A 23,547-nucleotide genomic window follows, 5' to 3' on the forward strand; every position below is an offset into this window, starting at 1 on the left:
CATGACTGATATAAACGCCAGCAAAAGGTTGCACATTTTAGTCGAAAATTTACCAACCCTGGGTTGGAAGTAAGAAACACAATGGCCTTCCATTTCTGTTTCCATTATCTTGATAGTGCCTACCCTCTTTGCTCTGCTAGTTCTTCATCTTCATATCTAGCCATCATTCCACTTCTATCTCCTTCTCTTCATTTGGGTACCTTGCCCACTGCCATCAGAAACTCACAGCTGTGAGTCACCTTGGCAGTGTGCCATCTGGCTTGAGGGCAGAGTGGAAGGGGAGGGACATTTTCGGGTGTTACACACATTATCAGAAAAATGACTGAGATTTAAGTTTTCCAAAGATGGACCAATCTATGAAGATCAAAAGCAGAAATTAAGAAAGGAGAGAAGCCATTCCATGAGTGGCTGAGAGCGAGTTAAGAGGGAGAGAGGAGTGTATGGGAGTGTTTTGGGGTGTGTCACAGATAAGCATGTACTTTGGCCCTGGCTGGGCAAGTGAAAGCTCAGGAACATGTTAGGTAATGAAAAATGGAATTGGACCCATGAATCGAGACCACCTGATGCAGATAATCTCTGTATGAGACATTGTTAACTTGCAGTATCTGTTGCTATGGATATCTAATGATAAAGAAGTATTTATCATTGAAATTACATTTCCAGGACATAGTTTTCAAAGCTATTGTTGGCATGCATGTCCATTTTTATGGACTTGTTTAACTCATGTAAAATCCATTTTCAGACAAGGTTTGTGTTTTGTTTGTTGTATTTCTAGATGTCATGGTCACGATGGGTTTTGCACGAGATGAAATAAATGATGCCTTAATAAATCAAAAATATGATGAAGTTATGGCTACCTATATTCTTCTAGGTAGAAAGCCACCTGAAGTAAGTTCTTCCTCTTTTAATATTAATGTAAATGTTGTATTGAGCTGACTGGCACCTCAATAGCAGATATACTATTAGCAGCGATGTTCTGTCCTATCTTTGCAGTATCAGAATTAACATAAATACCCTAACTTTCTTTTAGATTGGAATTCAAAAATCAAGGAGCTATCTAAAATATGAACCCTCATCAAAAATCAAGGAACTATCTAAAATATAAACCCTCATCTAATTAAATTTTTTTTGTTTTTTCTAAATCAAGAAGCTAGATTATAAACTGATTTCACTTCTGGATACAAAGAAAGATAAGATTCCAAGGTTTAGATTTCTTATGATAACATTAATTTTCTTATGAAAACTCTTGCCTTGCTTATTAGCTCCAAGCCTGCCAGACTCACAGTCTAGTCCTGGAGAATGCATCCCCTGGAGTTATGCAATGCAAAGCTTGTTCAAGTGCAACAGCCCGGTCGGAGGGCTGGTTAATCTGTGTGCAGAGCACAGGGTGCCTGAAATAAGAGAATGACGGTCTTTACAAGAAAGTGTAGTTTCTAAAGGATTTATAAAGATGGGCACCTAGGAAATGGTTGTTTGGTGATTTTTTTTTAATCTGGTAGAGCATTGATAGATCTGAGTTAGAATTTTGGGACGAGGAGAGCTCTGTAAGAGGGCTCTATAATAAGCCAGGTGTCACCACATTGATTGTGACTCCCCTGTCTGCCAGAGTCGCTCTGCTCGAGTGCTGTCAAGATCAGAGTGTTTCAGATGCAGATCTCCAGGCCTTTCCTTCACATGTGCAGCCAAGCTGTAACTGTTTGCACAACTCAGGGGCTCCCAAGTTCTGGAATAAGGGTCCATTATCCACTATCAAGATTTGGGACATATATGTATACAAAGAGTGATTGCACTATCAAAACAGCTGATGATATGGGGAAATAAACATAACAGATATAAATATGGATTCAAGAACAGGGCCCAGAATCATTGGTGGTTTTTTGACAAACAGACATCTATAGTTGAGATTATTTCTAATAAAATAGTAAACTGTTAGTGAAGCATTGCATTGAGCTGATATTTGAGTGTCTGGGTAGTGCAGGTCATTTACCGTTATGTACTCGAGTATAAGCCGACCCAAATATCAGCTGGGGCACTTAATTTTACCACAAAAACTGCATTAAAAATGTGCTGAAAAACTCAGCCTATACACAAGTATATACAGGATGTGCTTAACTGATAACTAAAAGACTGAAGGACTGTGTCTACCCAGAGGCACCTTGGGGAGAATGCCTAGTGAACTGTCACAGTCAAGCGACAGGAAAGCCTGTGGCTTTCACTCTGACACACAGGGGGCCTCCAAGAGTCATCATGAATCCAAGCCTTCCCAGCGGCAACGCCTTTGGTTTTATGGTGTGCTCAGAACAGTGCTCTCAGTGCTGTGAAAAGAAAGATGAGGCAGTCCGCCCTAAGTCTAGAAGAAAGATAGACTCCCAACTGCGTAGTCCAGGTGATGCATTCTCTGATTAGGTGATTGGGCATGGAGCTGTGAGTGCTCATAGATGAGAACCTCTCACAAATCAAGGTCAATGGTAAATAAAGGTAGACCTTAGTGATAGGTAAGAGGTAGAATAGTACCAGGGGCCCTGTTAGAAATGAGGGATAAGGGACTGTCAGATTTTCTGGATAGATAATCTGGTTGTGTAAGGTCTGTTTACCAAGATAGGAAAGGAGGAAAGTGGAAAATTCAAGGTCTGTGTTGGATGGAACTGTATGGTAGACCTTTGGATAAAAAGCTCTGGATTTGAAGAGAGATTTTGATCAAATTAAGATTTGAGAGTCAAAAAAAAGAAAAAGGTTTGAGAGTCACACTCAGAGGAGCACGTGCTAATGAATGGAACAGGAGCTGATTTAAGGCCTGTACATACATTGATTCATTTAACCTCCCATTGTTTCCATGAGGGGTTGTGCTAGCATGGTAATACGGAGAAAAATATTCACTGGAGACACTAATAGTCTAAGAAATGATGTTGAAGGAGCTAAGATAATTTTAATAAGCAGGAAATAATGCAAGTGGCTAGTTCTAAAATCTGAAGGAAGCAATGGTTACAAGTATGTTATAGTTCATGCCTAGTGTGCACATGAACTATTAGAAAATGTGTATTGTATGGAATATTAACTATGAGACCTTATAGTGTGTTATGTGTGTGTATAATATTACATGAGTCATAATCGACTTGATGGCAGTGAGTTTGATTTTTAATTATACACACATATACATACATACATGCATACATACGTACGTACATACAGTTAAAAGTCCGAGCTTTAGAGACAAATTAACTTGGTTTATATCCCCAAACCAGTGCCATCAGGAACTATGCTACTCAGGAACCTATATAACTCGTCTTCCCCTCAATTTCCTTATCTACAAGAGGATAACAGTAATATCTAGCTCACAGAAGTATCTTTGAGAGGATTAAGTGAAATAATACCTATAAAACCCTTAGAACGATACCTGACCCATTCCTATATGCTTTGTGCTTGCTATTGTCTATTACCAATATCCGCATGCTGTCATATAGCCTTAGTATCACTTACGTAGGAATTTCTAAGGAACCTGGCTGGCACAGTGGTTAAGCACTCAGTTGCCAACCAAAAGGTCAGCAGTTTGAACCCACCAGTTTCTCTGCAAGAAAAAAATCTGCTTCCAAAAAGATCTATGGCCTTAGAGGCAGTTCTGTAGAACTGACTGTAAATCCTATAGGATCACAAGGAGTCTGAATTGCCTTGCCGTCCACAGGTTTATTCATTATTTACATCTTCCATTGGGATGCTGATGACTTAGTCAAAAGTTTGCAGGTTACAAACTACTTTGGGGTTATAGAAAGAGCAAGATAGTGTACCAGCAGCCTCCCATTCTACCACACTTAGTTGTAAACTAATGCAATTTTATGATCAGAGCCTGTAATCCAAACTTTGTTTTATAAATATAAACCAAAAAAAAGTCAAACTCACTGCCATCAAGTCAATGCTAACTCTTAGCAACTCCATAGGAAAGGGTAGAACTGCCCCGGTGGGTTTCTGAAATTATCAGGGTTTTCTTATGGTTGCTTTTTTAATGGGAGCAGAAAGCCTCATCTTTCTCCTATGGAGCGGATGATGGAGTTGAACTGCTGACCTTGCAGTGAACAGCCCAATGTGTAATTCACTATGCCACCAGGAGAAAATAAGTACACATCATCAAAAGTTTACTCTAAGCCTTTATCCTAGGCTTGATTCTCAACTATGGCAGAGTGTGAAGCCCACCAATGTTGCTGACTCTCTTAACTTCAGTTTCCCATCTCTCTAGTGGAGGTCCATCTCTCTACTAGAGGTCCAATAAAATGATTTTGACAAAGTCACATATGGAAAGAGGCCAGTCAAAACCTGATAATAAGCATCCAGTAATTAGTAGCTGTGATTTGGTGCTTTGACTAAATGAAAACTTGTGCCATCTGCACAAGATAACACCAAAGTATGTTACATCTAATTCCCTCCCTCCTGTCGATGTGAAGTTTGTATCCCAATTGTGTTTTGTTTTTATAGTTCTAAGTATTACTTCTGTAACTTTGAGTAGACTAGAAAATCAAGATTGAATGTTGAGAACATAATCATTTTTTGTTTGTTTTAAAATATGGGTGGTCTGTCTGTCTGTCTTACAGTTTGAAGGAGGTGAGTCTATATCCAGCGGAAACCTGTGTCAGAGGTCGCGGCCCAGCAGCGACTTAAATAACAGCACCCTTCAGTCCCCCGCGCACCTGAAGGTCCAACGAAGCATATCAGCAAACCAGAAGCAACGTCGTTTTAGCGATCACGGTGGGGAGAAAATTCAAATCTGTGAATAACAGGCCGGTTCCCCCAAGCAGGAGTTGTTAAAGTATTAGTGATCACCATCTCTGAGTGTTCTTGTAACTCTGCCCCATCCCATCTGTTACAGATTGATGCCGTTGGATGATAAGCATAACCGCTAACTACAGGAACTGACTTAATTTTAGTAATCAAACAGTTTACACTTGGTGCAGAGTGTAAAATATGCAAATACAGATCTTTCTAGTGCAGCATGTTTGTTTGTGAGAAATACGCTGGTTGTTTTTCAGCTAACTGTCCTCGATTTCATTACAGTGGGGCCATCCATTCCTCCTGCCGTGTCCTATGCCAAAAGGCCGCAGGCAAACAGTGTGGAAAGCGAACAGAAAGAGGAATGGGACAAAGATGTAGCTCGTAAACTTGGCAGCACGACAGTTGGATCAAAAAGTGAGATGACTACAAGTCCTCTTGTGGGACCAGAAAGAAAAAAGTCATCAACTATTCCAAGTGTGAGTAAATATCCTGTCATCTTCCAAATGGCAGCTAGAATTGTTGGGAAATCATGGAAAATAATAATCGTGTGTTTATTAAGATGATTCAGAGTATTAAAGTGAGCCAAGGGGCCAGGCTTCATATAAATACATTGGAAAAATAGTATCTCATTGTGCTTTTTTGTAAATAGTTTTATTGGCATATGACTCACATAACATAATGTTCAATAGTTTAATCATATTAAAGAGTTGTTCAGTCATCACCAGAATCAGAGCATTTTAGAACATTTTCTTCTTTCTTAGGCCGTCAGTTATCTGCTCCCCGTGTCCCCACAACATCCCTTGCCATACCCCCAAGACACCATCAGTGTAGGCACTGCCTATATAGCTTCCCTCTCCTGGATTTCATGTTCATAAAAACATACCCCCAAATAAAATAAAATATCAAAGTAAAACAGAGAAAAATCTTAATGGAATAAAATCCAAATATGAAGGAAGGGGAATAGTATCAGAACTTAAATTGTGGATGCCTGGTTTACAGTGGAAGCCCAAAATCCATTTGCAGGGTCCCCCCATGGATTAAGCCTCTGCTGAGTCCTCTTTGACCATAGACCAAAGCTGTCTACAGCCACGCTATCATGCAGAATCCAGTGGAAATCAAATTATTATAGATGCAATTAGGTTAAAAATTAACACTTTATCATTGATCATTATATTTTCTATGAAAATGTACATATCAATTTCTATCCAAGTTGTTCAGTAACATTGGTTGCATCCTTCACAGTGCTTGAACATTTCCATTTTGGTTGTTTTGCTTCAAAAATACAATCAACATATGAACAAAATATGTATACAAATTCTATTTTAAAGCTACTTAAACTTACCACAAACCAACTCAGCTTAACACAGTAGTACTGCTTTTTGTTTATTTATTGGTAGTATTTACTTAATACTATATTGGTACTTTTATTCTTAAATTCATGAAGGCTTGCTTTGTGGCTTAACATGTGATCTATTCTGGAAAGTGGTCAGGGTGTGCTGGAGAAAGGTGAGTACGCTTGTTGGGTGGAGTGTTCGGTATATGCCTGGAAGTTAGTTGGTTGATTGTGTAGTTTAGTTCTTCTGTGTCTTTATTGACATCCCTTCCTGATGGTCTGTCTGTCTTTCCTTGAGATTGGTCTCCTAGTATTGCTGAGATGTCCGTTTCTCTCTTCAACTCTGTGAGCATTTGATTAATGTATTTTGAGGGTTTTTTCCCATTAGGATGTACATATTTAACATGTTTATATCTTTTAGTTTTATTATTCCTGTCATTGTGAGGTGGCAGTTTTTGTCTCTCTTGATTTTGGCCTTAAAGTCTATTTTATCAGAGATTAATATTGTTGTTCCCGTTTTTGGTTTGGGCCATGATTGGCTTGGTAAATTGTCCTCTACCGTTTGATTTTTAGTCTGCTTTTGTCTTTGTATTTAAGCTATGTATCTTGTCGGCAACATCATCGACAGGTCTTGTCTTCTAGTTCAGGCTGCTGTTCTCTGTGTCTAGGCTGGTGGCTTTATTCCATCCGCTCTCATTCAGTGTTGTTATTAATATATGCAAGTTTGTGCTGTCATTTTGCTGTTTCTTTATTTTGTGGCTTTATTCATTTACTTGTTCCTCTTCTATTTCTGTGTTAATTTGCATACTGTTTTCATTGTATTGATTTCTGGGTATTGTTGACTTGCGTGTTGCTCTCAGGGTTGTCTGCTCCTGTTGTTGATTCTCTTTCCAAAGTGTCCCTGTTAGTTCTGTTTGTACCTTTGTTTTTTCCTTCTCTGGAAATATTCTTATTTCTCCTTCATATTTGTGAGGATTTTGCTGGATATGGGATTTTTTTCAGGATTTTTTAGTTAACAATTTCTCTCATTTCAGGATTTTATATGTGTCACTCCATTATCTTCTTGCATGATTTCTGCTGAGAAGTCTAAGCTTATGTACTGCATTTCATTTCTAGGTGACTGGTCTGTTTTTACTTAAGTGCTCTAGGGATTCTCTCTTTTTCTTGGTACTGGAGAATTTAACTATGATATGTCACGATATTTTTCTTTCAAGGGTCTTCCTTTATGATTTCTGGATATTTTTTCCCATGATTTCATGATCTATTTGCTCTTTAAATTTTTTTGCTTCTTTCTGCTTCTCGATTCCTAGGAGATGTAGGTGGTTCCGCTTGGTATCCCATGTCACTCATAGGCTTTCCTCAGACTCTTTTGGTGTTTTTGTTGATTGTATCTGAGATAAGTGTCTTTGGGCTGACTGTTCTGGTTTTCACTTTCTTCTGTTTATTACTCAGTTCTTTTACCATGTTGTCTAATTCTATTTTCTTATTATTTCTTTTCTGGAGTTCTATTGGTTTAGGGTTTCTAGTTTTTCAAGTCTTCACTTCATTCTCTGAAGGCATCTAAACATCATTCTCCTGAATTCTGTTTCTTGTATTTCTAGGCCCCCTTCTTCACAGGTAATCTTTTAGGCCTGGGTGTTTGTTACTCAGTTTTTTTGTGGTTGTTTTCTTGGGGGGTTTTTTAGTGTGTGTGTGTGGGGGGGGTGCGCTGTGATGGACTGTTGTTTCCTTGGCTTTGGGGTACAGCTATTAATCTGGTGTAAGCTGCTGGGTTGTGTGAGGGCAGTTGACTTTTCAGGTTCTAGGATGGCTAGAGCATTTCTTGACTGGGGATGGGAATGGCCAAACCCTTCTTGCTGGGCCAATGGATTGTGATGAGTTGTATGAGCCCCTAATAAAATGATTTTTAAAAAAAGAGCTGGAAACACAGGGAATCCAGGGCAGACAAACTCCTCAGGACCAACAATGAGAGCAGAGATACCAGGAGCGGGAGGGGAAGGTGGGAGGAGAAAGAGGAACTGATCACAATGACATACATATAAACCCCCCCTCCCAGGGGGGACAGACAACATAAAAGTGGGTGAAGGAAGACATCAGTCAGTATATGACATGAAAAAATAATAATTTATACATTATCAAGGGTTCAGGAGGGTGGATGAGGTAGGGGAAAAATGAGCTGATGCCAACATATCAAGCAGAAAGAAAATGTTTTGAAAATGATGATGGCACCAAATGTATACGTGTGCTTGACACACGGGTGCATGTATGTATTGTGGTAAGTGTTGTATAAGCTCTCAATAAGATGGTTTTATAAAAAATTAAATGATAAGATAAAACAATAATTTATAAATTAATAAAGGTTCATGAGGGACGGGGGAGGGGAAAAAAGGAAAATGAGGAGCTGATTCCAGGAACCCAAGCGGAAGGAGAATGATGAGGGCAACGAATGTATGTGTGCTTTACATAGTTGATGTATGTATGGATTGTGATAAGAGTTTTATGAGCCCCAATAAAATGGGGTTTTTTTAATTAAAGAAAAGAAATGAAATTACAGAACGGAAGATAGAGGATAGGTTGTGGGGCTTTCCTTAGCCCTGGACCCTAAGAGTTTACATTTGTCACAAGCTCCCATGAGAAGCCAGTTTATCAAGGCCCAGATCAGATAAACTTGGGCAAGTATAACTAGCAGGGACCTTTTTTCTTGAGATGCTGGCACAGCCAAAGGAGCAGATTTCATACACACAAACATTCAAGGACAAATAATGTGGGTGCATTGTATATAACTATTTAGGGGAAATAAAATTAAGTTGGGGCTCTAGGATAGTAAACAAAGAAATATTTATGGGCTGTTATTCACAGTTAATCAGACGATTATGGGATTATTTAGTTGTATTTGATGCCACCTATATACATCTCTAAATAAATAGTAAGTCATTTTGCTTGGAAAGATTATCATATGATGGGATACCCAAAAAGAACTGGATTACCCCACTCCACCCCCCAAAGCTATGTATTTGAATTTTTTTTGCAAAGCAACGTTATCACCTTCAAAGTACTCTCCATTGCACTCAATACATTTGTCAAATCTGCAGCTCCATTCCTGGAAACATTTTTGAAATGTGTCTGTTGGGATGGCTGGCAGCGCCACCTCGTTTTTCCTTGACCTCGTTTATGTCGCCAAATTGCTGTCCTTTCCTGTCCCTCTTCATTCACAGAAATAAAAAGAAGTGGTAGGTAGCAAGGTCCGGTGAGTAATGTGTGTGGGGTAAGAGAGACATTCTATTTTTTGCCTAAAACTGGCTCAGTGAGATGGCTGCATGAGCAGGTGCATTGTCATGTTGGCAAAACCAGTCTCCTGCCTGCCACAAATCAGGCATTTTTTGTCACACACTGTTAGGCAATCTTTTCAGAACCTCTAAATAGAAAGCTTGATTAACAGTCTGACCTGGTGCAACAAACTCCAAATGCACTTCAAGTTGACATTTTCGCCCATTTGGGAAGTTGATGGACATCCAAAATGAGGTTTTTCATCAATCGACATTTCACCTTTTTTGAAATAAGAAAACCACACGTGGCGCTGTCCTTGTAAGCAGTGTTCAACATCACACCAGTTTGTGCTGCATTTTTGCTGACCAGTTAACTGAACTTCACAGCCACACGCTGTTCTATAAAATTGACCATCACAAAATACGAGGTTCAAGCGAAACTGCTTTTACAGAAAAATTCACTGTGACCAGAGAGAACCTTCCCAGGTGACACCACTAGGTGCTCTAACTCAGAGCAAGTTGCTCGATGCTCGCCGAGGGGGGGAATGCATGCTACAGAAGTTCCACTCCACCCAGCACAATGCCGGCTTTTAGGAGGTACTCCTCGTAGGACTCCTCTAAATCAGAGCATCCAGATTGACCATCTGCACAGTATTTCACATGTACACATCCACCTCACCCAAAGCACCAATCCTGGTGTGTTTTAATTATGCTCCTGGCTATATGTGTGTCCCTGGAATGTGCATATCTGCATTTTTAACAAATGCTGGGTAGCTTTCCAAATGGCCGGAATAATTGAAAAGTAACTATTAATCCATAGCTCATCAATGACTAGGTAATATTCATCGTTAAAATTTTTTTGCCAATCTAAGGGAGAAAAAATAAAAAGAATCATTTTTGTCTCTGTTTGCCTTTCTCTGGCTACTATTGATCTTGGTCATGTCCAGAAAGCCTGTAGACCCTCATTTTAAAGCCAGGATATACCACGTCAATACTTTTTCTTTGAGGTGATTTTCCAGTTAGCAGGAACACAAACATCCACACTCTGTAATAACTATAAAATATTGATTTATAATAAACCTGTATTTTCCAAAGACTCCTTTATCTGTCAATAAAATACAGTACAAGGGAAAATATCTGATCATACAGAAACTGGGTCAATATGACATAGGTGGCTCTTTCTGAAGAAAAAGAAATAGTACCTATAATATTGTAGATATTTAGAGGTGATATAGTTTAATGTTTTTTAATCTTTACAAAATCAGAAGTCTTATTTCATCTAATACTAAAAGCTTTTATGTGTCTATTAAAGTATTAAAACTGAAGCGCACTGCCATGAGTCTATTTAGACTTACAGCAACCCTACAGCATAGAGAACTGCCCTGGTGGGTTTCTTAGGCTGCATATCTTCCCAGGAGTAGAAAGTCTCATCTTTCTCACACAAGAGATGCTGATGGATTTGAACCGCCCCACTTTGCAGGTAGCAGCCCAACGCATAACCCAGTATGCCACCGGGGATCCTTAATAAAAGCATTATTTAACATTAATTAGCCTAATGTATGGTCTTATGGTTTAGATTGACAGATGGTATCTAAATTACAGGTCTAAAGATTGGCCAATTGGTAGATTTCAGTATACTGAGTTAAGCAGTTAAATAGATTAATGGTTGGTGAAATTTGTCTGCTAGCTATCTGAATCATCAATTTTATTTTTTATTACCCATAACCATTAAAGACTATAAGCACTGGTTAAAACATTAGCAGAAATGTTTATGTTTTAGGACTTTATTTGTCATAGGAATTTTTCTCAGGAAAAGTGAAAGAGAAAGACATTTAATATTTTCCTTTTAGAAATTTGCATCCAGTGATTACTTGTGGTTAATAATAAACATTTGGCTAGTCTGGCAACTTTGGAGCCAAAATGTTACCAAGTTTCAATGATATAAATGTATTGTGCTATTTTTTAATCAAGAAAGCAATGCAACTTATAAATGTTTTCCTTATTATTTATCATGTGTGAATAGTACAAAATATAACATGATATGCCCTATAACAAAAGAATCAGCTTCTTTGCAAAATGAAAAGGAGAAATTAATTAATTATTTTATTGGTAGCTCTTACAGATATTATAACAATCCATAATTCAGTTAAATCAAGCATAATTGTACAATTGCTATCACCATCAATTTCAAAACATTTTTTTTCTTCCTGAACTCTTTGATATCAGTTCCCCTTTATCCACCTCTCCCCACCTTACCCATCAGGAAGTTATTAATATTATCATTATAAGTTTCTTTTAGTGAAACGCAGGTTAATAATTCTATAGTGGCTATAATATAAAATATTTGTTATTGATGATATAAGTATATAAATTATAATCACTCCACTGTAAAGTAAGCCTAGGGGAGTTGTCCATATGGGTGCTTGCCTGGGAAATGCTGAAATTTTTCGATATCCACTTCAGAGAAGTCGCCAAGCTTTAGCTCAAGGATCAAGAAAGCTAGTTTCTATGTGATCTTCAAATTCTAAACAGGAAGAACCTTGATTATCTAGTAATTATAAAATATGCTTATTTGAACTAGGAATGAATGTCAATTATAGATAATAGTTTCATGCATGAGCATATGTCGGATTGAGTGAGGCTGTAGTTCCCTAATTTAAATTTCACACAATTGTACCCTAAGCTCCCTAGGGTAATATGAGAGAGGGAGGGCAAGTCAGAAAGGATTGCTGCAAAATCATAGAAACTTAAAAATATCAATGTGAGCATATTGTTTCTCAGGAAATCCTTAGTGTAGGTCTCTCTAACCTTGCCAGAAAACTCTTAGGCTCTTTGACTTACACCATGTCAAAAAGGCCAATCATGTTCCTTTTCCGTGTTCTTTACAAGTTTATCAAGGCTCAAGGATGGATGGAGTAAGTTTTCCCAACAAAATTCCTATAGGCCAGTCCTTGCTACCCTTGAAGAGTGGGTAGCTACGTTGTCTTATTAGAGAAAAAAATAGTTGGCACAATTTTCTTGACCTTTTTCAAACTAACGCAGCTTTTCCAGTTTTTTTTTTAATTTCTTCCATTTTCTTAAAATTTCCTGTCTCATTCTTTACACTGCTGGCAAATCTAGCAAGGTTATCCTTTGAAATTTAAAAAAAAGAACAGTTGTCATAACCTTTTGAGTTGACCTTATTGCCATGAATTCATCTTCCTTAATAAGCCAAAAACTTAGTTCATGTGGAGCAGCAATATTGTAAATGTGTTGCAAATCTTCAATGATTTGAGAATATGTCCACTTGAGTTTTGTTAAAAATTACCCCTCACTGCATAATTCCATTGTCCCCCAGGGGGCCGTATCACCTACTTTGGGAAACACTTGTTGACTATTAGCCCTATTACAGACTTTCCTCTCTGAGTCTTTGGTTTTCTTTCTTTCTCTTTTGTTAAGACTCATAGAGAACAATAGTGTATCTTAAGCTGTTTATAAGTTCTTAAGATACAAGACACTACATTGGGATGTAGAACACACAATTTATGAACTATGTATTGTTAGGCAGGGTGCTCTAGAGAAAAAAACCATGATACTTATGATTTTATTTGTGTGTGTGTGTGTAGATAGATAGATAGATAGATAGATAGATAGATAGATAGGTAGATAGGTAGGTAGGTAGGTAGGTTTATACAGCGAGAAGGATTTAACAGCTAATTAGTCCACGCAGCAGTACAGAGAGTTCAGTTCAACTCACTTCCGTGGAATAGTTGATATACTGGAAGTTTTCCAACTCAAGTGGGCTGCTGGATCCAAGGTCAAGGAAACACACCAGCGTTCTCCCTCAGGCAAGGCAAGCATAGTCTGCCCACTGGCAGCAGCAAACAGCAGGGTGGGTCACCCAACAATCAGGAGCTCTGGGGCTTAGCGAAGCAGGACCAGATGGGATATAAGACTCAACCAATGCAAGGTGACAGGATCCACCAGCCTCAAGGTCAAGCAATGTACCAGCAGTGTGTCAAAACAAGTCTTGAAGGAGCCTCAGGTTCTAGCTACGAGATGCATTGGTTGGCTTGTCCCACAGGTAATATAGCTCACAGGTTGAGGCCGAGAACTACCTAAAGCAACAGCATGCTCCAGCATGCTTGGATCACCAGAAAGCAATAGGGGGCAGGGGGGGGGGCGGGGGGGGGGGGGAGGCCGCGGGTGGGCAGGCTATTTATCTCTTTGCCCTCCAATCAAACGGTGACCTGATTAATCCCACGTTTCTCTTGGCCAGGTTGACACAATAAACCTAACTATCACATAACTTACGTCAGTTAACTGATTTGTCCACAAGAGCATGGTCCTGTCTGCATGCCCAGTAAAACAATCTTGTAGGAGTTATTTGTCTTAAGAAGTATCTGTAATTATATCCCCTATGTGTGGTTTATTGTATATTCAGATATACATACATAGACACACATACCTGTATGCACATTATGTCAGTTGATACATGTATACACACACATAGGCACCCATATATTCATACCTACAGACAAGCCTAGGGGCTTCTAAAAATTTTTGGGGGGGGCTTCTAAAATTTTGGGGGGAAATTCTATTACTTTTTAATTCCATTTTTCCACAAAAGTCTTAAAGTGGCTTCAAGTACATTTATATACCTATTTGTACAACCATGTAAATATTTGGGAGGTTTTGTTGGTGGTATTGCATAATTGTACTTATGATGTCCTTTTATGAAGAGCATCCTTTTCTTTCTATCATATTCTTCTTAGTGACAACATTTACTTTGTTTAAGCTACGTTCACTTCACCCTATTTCTAAAAATAATGTTTACTCTCTCAAGAGGGCTACCCTTCTAGCCCTGGAAACCACCAATGCATGTTGATCTCTCTGTACAAAGGAGGATTTAAAAAGTTTACGGAAAAATGAGATTAAAAGATAATCGCATTTTTCCATGAACTTCTTGATGCCCCCTCAATTTTCCTTATTTGTCTCCTTAAAATCATATAATACTTGTCCTTTTGGGATTGGTTTATTTCATTCAGCATTATATCTTCCAGATTCGTCCATGTTGTAAGTTGTTTTGAGTTCTCATTACTGTTCAAGAATAGTGGTGTCTGTGTATTTAGCATTTTTTGCCTGTATGTCCAGCAGTTTATTTAATCATTCATCCTTTGATGAGCACTTCATTTGTTTCCATCATGAATAATACTGCACATATAGGTGTACATGTATGTATATAGTACATAGTGTACATATATGTCTGCCCATGTGTATTTATTTAGATCTCTAGGATGCAGACCTAGGAGTGGGAATGCTGGACCATAATTATTTCTGTATCTGTCTTTACGGGGAAGTGATGCATCATTTTCCATAAGTAATTGTACCGTTTACAAGTCTACCCATAGTGGAGGATTCCAGTCTCTACATCCTTGTTGGCATTTTGTATCAGTGCAATTTTTGCAGTGGTAAGAGGGTATCTCACTGTGGTGTGGAGTTGCATCTCTCTACTGGTTAATGAGTTCAAGCATCTTCTCATGTGTTTGTTGCTACTTGAATGTCTTAATAAATTATGAATTCATGCCCTCTGCATTATTTTTAAATTACTTTGCTTGTCTTTTAGCTATTGAATTGTGGAAGTTTTGTATAGACTTTAGAGATTACATCACGTATGTTGTTCCCAAATACTTTTTCCCAGTCTGTAGGTTGCCTTTTTATTTTATTTATTTTTTTGCCTTTTTATTTTTTGACTATTTGGATGAGCATAGTATTTCAATTTTGGACGGTCACAGTTGTATGTGATACTTCATTTTCTCCAGATTATGAAATATGCCTTTTAACTTTGGAATTGTCATGATTAAGCAAATTATATGCTTTATAAGACTACTAAAATCTTAACATCAAATAAGGAATTTTTTTCTAGCAAAGAACGACACAAAAGATTATTTTATCCCTTTTTAAAATCATTCTTATATGAGGTGGGACTTTAAAAGTTTATGAAAAAAGTCCATTTTATTTTATAAGCAGTTTTATTGGGACATAATCCAAATATTATACAATTCTATAGTTCAGCACTATCAAGAAGTGTTATACAATCATTACTACGATCAATTATAGAACATTTTTTCTTGTAACTCTTGTTATTGGCTTCCCATTACCTCCACACTTCCCCTGCTGTACCCCAAAGGACTATTAATCCAGTCACTGTCTACATATTCACCCATTCTCTTTCAATGCAGTTTGCCACAACATTTTTGAAGTTCCCTTACATACTGTAGCATGAGTAGTAAGTAGTTTGGCTAGCACAACAAATGGTTTGTAAATAGGTGGTTGTCATAAGGAAGGAGAATCTACCCACCTGCCTACCCTCTTTTGCTTATTCTTTGGCATTTCCCCAGAGCTCCTCAGACTTGGCTTCTCCCAACTAAAACCTCAGACAAGAGGAAATAGTCTTCAGGTGGCACAAGCACGCCTCTGGTGCTGACCTCAGCTGCGCATGCTTTCAACCCTGGAGCTTTAGTCCCCTTGTGGTCACACTGGCCTTTGGGGTTCTGAAGCAGGTGAAGAGTGGCAGCCTGAGGGTTTCCGGGTGAGCCACCATCTTTCTTGCACAAGTTTCCTGTGTGGAACGGTATCGAGTGTGGAGTTGCCCTTTGCCCCTTATCATGGAGCTGTGTAGACAGCTCCTCTGCCCTTTCCACCACTAGCTTCCACACAGCACATCGTGGTGAAAGCCTAGCTTTCTTGCAGTATGCAGACACCAGCTGGCGGCGGCTGCAGGAGAGTGTGCTAAAGCTATCAGGAGGGTTTGCTTGTTTGAGTTTATGCTTTGCCCGTTACTCTTAAAATCTAAGAGAAACAGGTAAGGGAGCGCTCTTCTTAAATACAAGATTCTGATCATTTTAATTCTGCTCTGGATTTTGTTTTCAAAGTAACTTGCGGTGTATGTTGATTTGCCTTTGCACAACTATAATTTGAAGCTTTTGACATTGTTTTCCTTCCGTTTTAAAGAACAATGTATATTCTGGAGGTAGCATGGCAAGGAGGAATACCTATGTCTGTGAACGGACCACAGATCGATATGTGGCGATGCAGAATGGAAAAGACAGCAGGTAAAGTGCCTAGTGCTGAGTGGTACTGGGAGTGTTGTCAGTCCGCATCAGTTCTTGGGCTGCTCCTGTAGCTGAAAGTCAAGAGGCAAGAAGTACAAATTAACCAGTTAAGATTGCAAGCAACCATCCTAAGGCATCGCTTCTTCTTTACCAGGAATTCTTAGTGTGGCCAATGGACAGTGACCTCCACAATACATCGTAAAACATCATCATTTTAGCTGTAACTCTGACATAACCACAAAAATGCTCCCACGCCATCTCAAACCCACATATATAGAGTATGGCGTATTTCATGGAAGGAAAGGTAATGATCTAAATAGAGTAAAAATACTCACGACCATGGAGTTGACTCCAGCTCACAGTGACGCTCTGGGCCGGAGTGGAGCTGCCCTTGTGGGTTTTGGAGACTTAACTCTTTATGGGAATAGACAGTCTTGTCTTTCTCCCGAGGAGTGCTGGTGGTTTTGAACTGCTGACCTTGCAGTTAGCAACCCAACTCATAACCCACGAGGCTACTAGGGCCCTCTTTGTGGAAGATAGTGATATATAAGAATTTTAACAGGAATATTAACTTTTCATCAGCCCTGTCTAGCTGCTGATTTCTTTCATGTGCTTCAGGCATGAGGGATTGTATACAGTTTGTACTTGTAGAAATCCTGTGTTTAAGTTTTAGTAAAGCACGGTTTCTCTTTCTCTCTGTATGTCTGTGGTCGTCTGCACTGTTGCACGTTGGCAGCCTCACGGAGATGTCTGCAAGCAGCATGTCTTCCGCAGGCTCTGCTGGGCCCTCAGCGCGACCTCGCCACCAGAAATCCATGTCTACTTCCGGCCACCCGATTAAAGTCACACTGCCGACCATTAAAGACGGCGCTGAAGCGTACCGACCTGGGTACCGTGTTGTTTACATTTCACTCTGTTTGTGGCTAAGCAAGCACCACGTGGTGATGACTAACAGTCGCCATCACACCAAGTGCTTTCTTACTCAGCTCACTGCTGGTGGCAGAGGATAAGCTGAATTGGAACCTCAGCTCTAGCTGCTTGCGGGGGCTCTTAGTGAAAACTGCTCAAAATTGAAATCGTTTTCTAGGGGAAGTTTCTTTTAGGACTCCATTTTAAATCCATCTGCAAGGTAAAGTATTGCTGCTTAATTTATCAGCTAGGCAAATTAAGATCTTTCTGATTCAAAATGAGCATTAAAAACCAAAACACTGGTCCAGGGCTCCTGTCAGTTTTGTATTCATAAAACTAGACTTTAATTCTCTCGTCATTCAGTACAACATGCAGTATCAAAGCCCTTCCAGGAGTGCAGTTTTGTGGACTGAGTGTGTATGATCAGCCTATTTTAGGTTTTCTCAAAGGTTAGGAACACCTGAGGATATAATCCATGACAGTTAGTTAGGTCCCATGTAGTGCCATGCTGCTCCTGAGCTCTAAAGTGTGCATGGAAAGCTATTTTATTCCAGTGCTTCTTGACAAATAAAGATTCCCGAGTGATGACTTTAGCAAAAACAGTTCAAAGATATGAGTGTGGTTACATGTGTGTGCAAGCATTCAAGTGTACAGACATGTATATGTAAGTATATCCATCCATATACATATATACAATAAAGCCACATGCAAATTTTCCATGGAGTCAGTCTGACTCATAGCAGCCTTATAGGACAGGGCAGAATTGCCCTACAGAGTTTCCAAGGCTGTAATCTTTGCCTGTCACCTCTTCTCCCTTAGGAACAGCTGAAGGGTTTGGACTGCTTGTCTTTTGATTAACAGCCAAGTGTTTTAACTACTGTGCCAACAGGGCTCCTCCATACAGCACTTCGGGGATCCAAACACAGATACATCTTAGACTTAACTAGATGCCTCATGGGATACGTTTCTCAAGTTTGATGGTGTAACACATAGCCTTGTGGGAAAACTCAGTTAATTGACATTAGTTAGGTAACATTGTGTTCATGTTCTATATCCTAGTTTGGTGAGTAGTATTTAAGTGACCACCTAAGATTACAATTATTGTGTCTGTGCATCTGGAGTGAAAGTGAAAAGAAAACCAGACAGACACTCTAAGAAGAAACTAATGAACAGAACCATGAAACCAGGCCCTAGAGCAGGGCTGGGGAAGCTTTTCTCTGCCACGGGCTGTTTGCATATTTACAGCATCAGTGGCGGACCCTACAGAACGATCAGCTTCAAAAGGAGCCTGCTGTATTTGGTCAAACATTTGCTTAACTCGCCCCTGATGTGATAGCTGGAGCTGCTTCTCTTTGTTGAGGCCGGTGATACGAGCTGTTGTGGGTGATTTTTCGAGCCTAAGATGCCTTGCGAGCCAGAGGTTCCCCACCCCTGCACCAGATTGTGCCTGACCCCCCACTCCAGACTGTTCTGATCAGGAACACAATAGACAATAGGTGGATCCGGATAGAACAGCACAGTTAGGCAGATGGCTACAGAACAGAACACAAATTCTTTTAAAAACTAGACTTACTGGACCACCGGAGGCTGACTCCCTGAGATTATGCCCAGGCCCTGAGATTCTCTCTAAACCATGAACCCACATTATCCCCTGAGGCCACCTTTGATCAAAATATGAGACTGGCTTATAAAATAAGGAATGCCACCCGTGGAGGAAGGGAAAAGAGGCTGTGTGCAGCAACCGTGCACTGGCCGCCCCAAAATGAAGTTGTTTGTTTTTATTATCCTTGTGTCCCTGCCTCGGTCGTTTTAACCTGTAGTTATCGAGTTTTTATAAAGGGTATTTGGTTTTAAACTGAAAATAGTGCTCCTCTCTGAGTACACAGTAGATATAATGAGCCAGGCATGCATCCCTGATCTGAACAAACAGGACCGCTTGCATAGAAGGAGCTGTAGGAACTGTTGTTTGTTTGTCTAATAGGTTTTCAACATGCTTTAAAGCTTCCCCTGCCACTTTTCTGAGTGATGCATCATTCCTTGTCCCCACAGTACAACGCAGAGAGTGCCTGCCGCCTCCCCGTCTGCCCACAGTATTAGTGCCACCACTCCAGACCGAACGCGCTTTCCCCGAGGGAGCTCCAGCCGAAGCACTTTCCACGGTGAACAGCTCCGGGAGCGCCGCAGCGCCGCGTACAATGGACCACCTGCTTCACCTTCGCATGAAACAGGAGCGTTTTCACATGCCAGGAGGGGGACGTCTACTGGCATCATCAGCAAAATCACGTCCAAATTTGTCCGCAGGTCAGCACCAATGAGCCTCCAAGTTTGAGTTCCTCTAGGGACTGGAGTCTAGGGAGGGTGAACAGAGCTCTTTTTAAAATTAGTGATTTTCAGAAATGATTTCATACCATTTCACTAGAAATGATCCTTTCAGAAAGAAGCCCTGTCGGTGCTGTCAGGCAAGTGCTGAGTTGCTAGCGATAGATCGGCAGTTCAACCCTCCCAGCTGCTTCATGGAATAAGTGTGAGGCTGTGTCTGCTCCTATGAGTCAGAATCAACTCACTGGCAGTGAGTGTGGGCTTTGTTTATTTGTTTGGACAGTTTCAGAAGTAGGAATAAAGCATTCAGGAAGATAGCAAAGCCTTTTCCTTAAGAGAAGGCAGAGGAGGGAGAGAAAATGAGAAAGGTGTGCATTTTAAAGTTATCTGACATGGAAATGAAAAGAGCTAAAACAATAAAATGGGGCTTTAACAAAACTTTTTTTTATTTAAGATTCCTTTGACTTAGAAAAAATCAGATATGAACTTATATATATACCTTTTAGATAATAGCCTTTATTTTATAAAACGTTTTTAATTTCTCGCTAATAGCATATAGTTTACCCTTTTTGTGATAAAAAGAACCCCTTTTTTGTATAAAAATCCTATCTACTAGACTCCTATAGACTCATATAGTTTGACATCATAAAATCTTAATATTATTAAGAGTTAAAGTAAAATGAAATGCCTAAGTTCTAACCTAATAAAATTGTTTAAATGTAAAATACGCATTGATTATATAAATTATAGAATCTAAACCCAGGTGATATAAATTTGACCTGGTAATTGACTGCTAAAACCATGTTCTGTAAAAAGAATAAGCCTCTGACGTGTCTTGAAAGGAACTGACATGTGAACAACTAGCCATAGAAATGGTAGACATGCATGTATCGGCAGTCCACGGGTAACCACATGTCAACTCATGTACAACTCCCACCGGCCTCCTAGCTGGTTCAAATGCAGGGCTTCAAACCAGGTCTGTCATGGCCAGTGAAACCAATCAGAACTTAATTGGTACAATAGGGATGATTTGTCATGGTAACCAGAAAGAAAAAGTTCAGACGACAAAGCCCTGAAATGGGAGACTCAGGAAAAGCAGAGAGGCTTTTCAGGAGTCTGATGTGTGAGACTGGGTAATGGGCAGGACTGTGGAAAGCCTCACACTTTCAGAGTGGCACCATCAGTTGGTTGGCCACCATCTTTGAATGGAGTGCTGCCATGTTTGAGGAGGGCAACACTGTTGCACCATCCCCTGCTTGCAACAAATTCCTTCCCCATGGTCATGTTCACAGCTTTCACATCATAGAGAAGACCTTTTCCGGTGCCAAAGTCAGGGCAATTAAGAAGCAGTGCACCTGGTCCATTTGACATACAAATTCTCAAAGATGCTCTTAAGGGAAAGATTTCATTAATAACTCAGACTGCAACAGGCGTACTGGCACCATCCTGGAGGAGCCTAGAGGCAGCCATCCCTGTTTCTGAGCAGGGAGAAAGTTAAGACTCCACACATACAACTGTTTGAGCTGAGCCTCAAATAATGGGTAGGAAATTATCGTATTTCAGGAATGGATATGGAGAAGAGAAGAAGCCATTTTAGGCTCTGGCGGTGTCATGATGCAATTTTAGGCCTCACTTTGCCCAGGATCACACCACTGAATTTGAGACTTTAAATCCTAAATTCTGTGATTTTTTTCACCCTATAAATTCATGATTTTGTACCATTTCCTGTACAATTTCCTGATAATATGGCCCCTCAAGAAAGAAAAGCCTTCCAGAGTCAGCCGGCACCTGGAGTTCTTGAACCATCCCCCAAAGAAGTCTATAAAACCAGCAGCAACTTCTGCTTTTGGAGTTGACTATAAGCAGCCCACCCTGCTGGTTTAATGGTTACGAGTTAGACTGCTCCACAAGATCCGCAGTTCAAAACCACAGCCTCTGTGGGGGAGAATGATAGGACTTTCTACTCCTGAAAAGAGTTACAGTCTCAGAAACCTACATGGAGGCAGTTCCACCCTGCCCAAAAGGTCATCATACGTATAAAGTTGACTCAATAGCAGTGTGTTTTGAGTATTAAAAGCTAATCCCTTCTTGTAGTTAAACTAGGATTAATTTAAAGGGTTGAAGACACAATTAAAAAGTTAAGTATGAATTGTGCTTTCAACATTGTGAAAAATACTTCTCTTCATCTTGCAATAAAAGGATCTCTGTGCAGCCAGTCAGCAGATATTTGCAGACCTCCTGTGTGGTGCTGTGGCCTCAGGCTGCCTGTAATGTGAGTTTCCACATAGATGAACCATTTTCCTCACTTGGCTTGTTTGTCCTGCTGGTTACATCACAAACTAGCCATCCATCTCTGGCTCCTTGGCATGTTCTTTCCAGACTCTTGCAGTATCCTCCTGGGCTTTAAATAGCAGAATGCTCCTGGGCTCTGTTTTAGACAGGGTCAGTCCTCTGCTTATGCTCACTCTTGATGATCTCATGCTCGTGACATTGGATTCGTTCTTACATTAACAACTCCCAAATGCGTATCTGTAACCCAGATCTCGCCTCTAAACTGCAGACTCTTTGTATCCAGTGCCTACTCAGCCTTTCTATTTAGATGTAAAATCAATTCTCAAAGAGAATGCTTTCAGAACAACTCCCAAAACCTGTCTGTCCCACATTTGTCCCTATTTCAAGTAACACCAACACGGTCCTTCCAGTTTCTCAGGCCGTGCACCTTGGGGTCATCCTTGACTCTTCGTTTTCATGTGTCGCACACGTCAACCCCACCAGCAGGTTAGATGGGCTCTATCTGGACAGTTTTCTAGAATCCTACAACTCCCACCAGTTGCTCAGTAGCCATCATAGTTAAAGTACTGTCAATCCATTCCCTCCTAACAGGTCTCCCGGCTTCTTCCCCTATGCTCTCAACACAGGAAGTCAGTTCCTATTGCTCCTCAATTTAATTCCAATTGAGAGCTCTTTTTGTGGCCTACAGGACCCTGCGTGGTCTGTGCACTCATTTGGGCACCAGCAAGGGCACCCACACCACGCACGCTCTTGCTTCAGTGTTTCATTGCTGTTCCTTCCGCAAGCAGTCTTCACTACTCCTGCACCTCCTGAGGTCTTTGCTGAAATTCCAGTCTCAACCGAGACCTACCCTAGCTGCCCTCTCAGTATCCTCTGCCCTCTCTCCCACCTTTGTTGTCCCCATAGCTCTCAACACTCCCCATCACTTCCTTGTGTATTGTCCATTTCCCAACTAGAAAATGAGTTCCCTTTGCCCTGCTCCCTGCGGAGCCCCCAGTCCTGGAACAGTGCCTGACAGGGTGAACAGTCAGCACTATAGTGACAGGGAAGGCACTTCAAAAAGTAAGCCACACGACAACGTAATAGCAGATTCTGCTAAGTGTTGTAAAGGAAGCAGGTCCTTAGGTGGAGAATAAGATTGCGGTGTATAGAGTCAGCCTCTGAGGGGAGCTGGCAGAAAATATCCGCAGTTCCATGAGCCATTTATTAGAAGTTTAACAAGAATCTCATTTAATAGTTAAGGGCTTTGTGGGGGTAGGGAAGCAGTTATCCATTTGCTAGCTTTTTGTCTACATGAAGGGAATTCTTATTTTAGCAATGAATATGGCGGGTTCTTTTAGAGCATGGTGTAGGAATGTGGTTTATTGGTTTGGAATTGAAGAGAGGCTCTAATTTTATTCCCGTTGCATTTATTGAACCTAAAGTTTCAAGGTTATTTAAAACATTAAGAAAACATTAACTTAGCGTCCACGTTGGTGATTTCCCCTAGGTATTTTAATAATAATTTGTTCTTCTGTGACAAGATATCGCACAATTCAAGCTGTTTTGTACTTGTGATACCTTTATGTAGATACTT

General features: G+C 40.1%; 1 protein-coding gene across 1 annotated transcript in view; it reads left to right on the forward strand.

Moving 5' to 3' along the window:
- Positions 1–23,547, forward strand: part of MARK1 (microtubule affinity regulating kinase 1) — a 166,362-nt gene that overhangs the window by 135,069 nt on the left and 7,746 nt on the right. Inside the window, exons 11-16 of the mRNA XM_075530470.1 lie at positions 776–888; positions 4,581–4,734; positions 5,041–5,234; positions 16,351–16,451; positions 17,188–17,340; positions 19,410–19,661. Coding sequence (XP_075386585.1) covers positions 776–888; positions 4,581–4,734; positions 5,041–5,234; positions 16,351–16,451; positions 17,188–17,340; positions 19,410–19,661 — 967 coding nt within the window. The remainder of the gene's footprint in view (positions 1–775; positions 889–4,580; positions 4,735–5,040; positions 5,235–16,350; positions 16,452–17,187; positions 17,341–19,409; positions 19,662–23,547) is intronic.

Source organism: Tenrec ecaudatus, chromosome 1 (assembly GCF_050624435.1).
Source record: "Tenrec ecaudatus isolate mTenEca1 chromosome 1, mTenEca1.hap1, whole genome shotgun sequence".
Classification (NCBI taxonomy): Eukaryota; Metazoa; Chordata; class Mammalia; order Afrosoricida; family Tenrecidae; genus Tenrec; species Tenrec ecaudatus.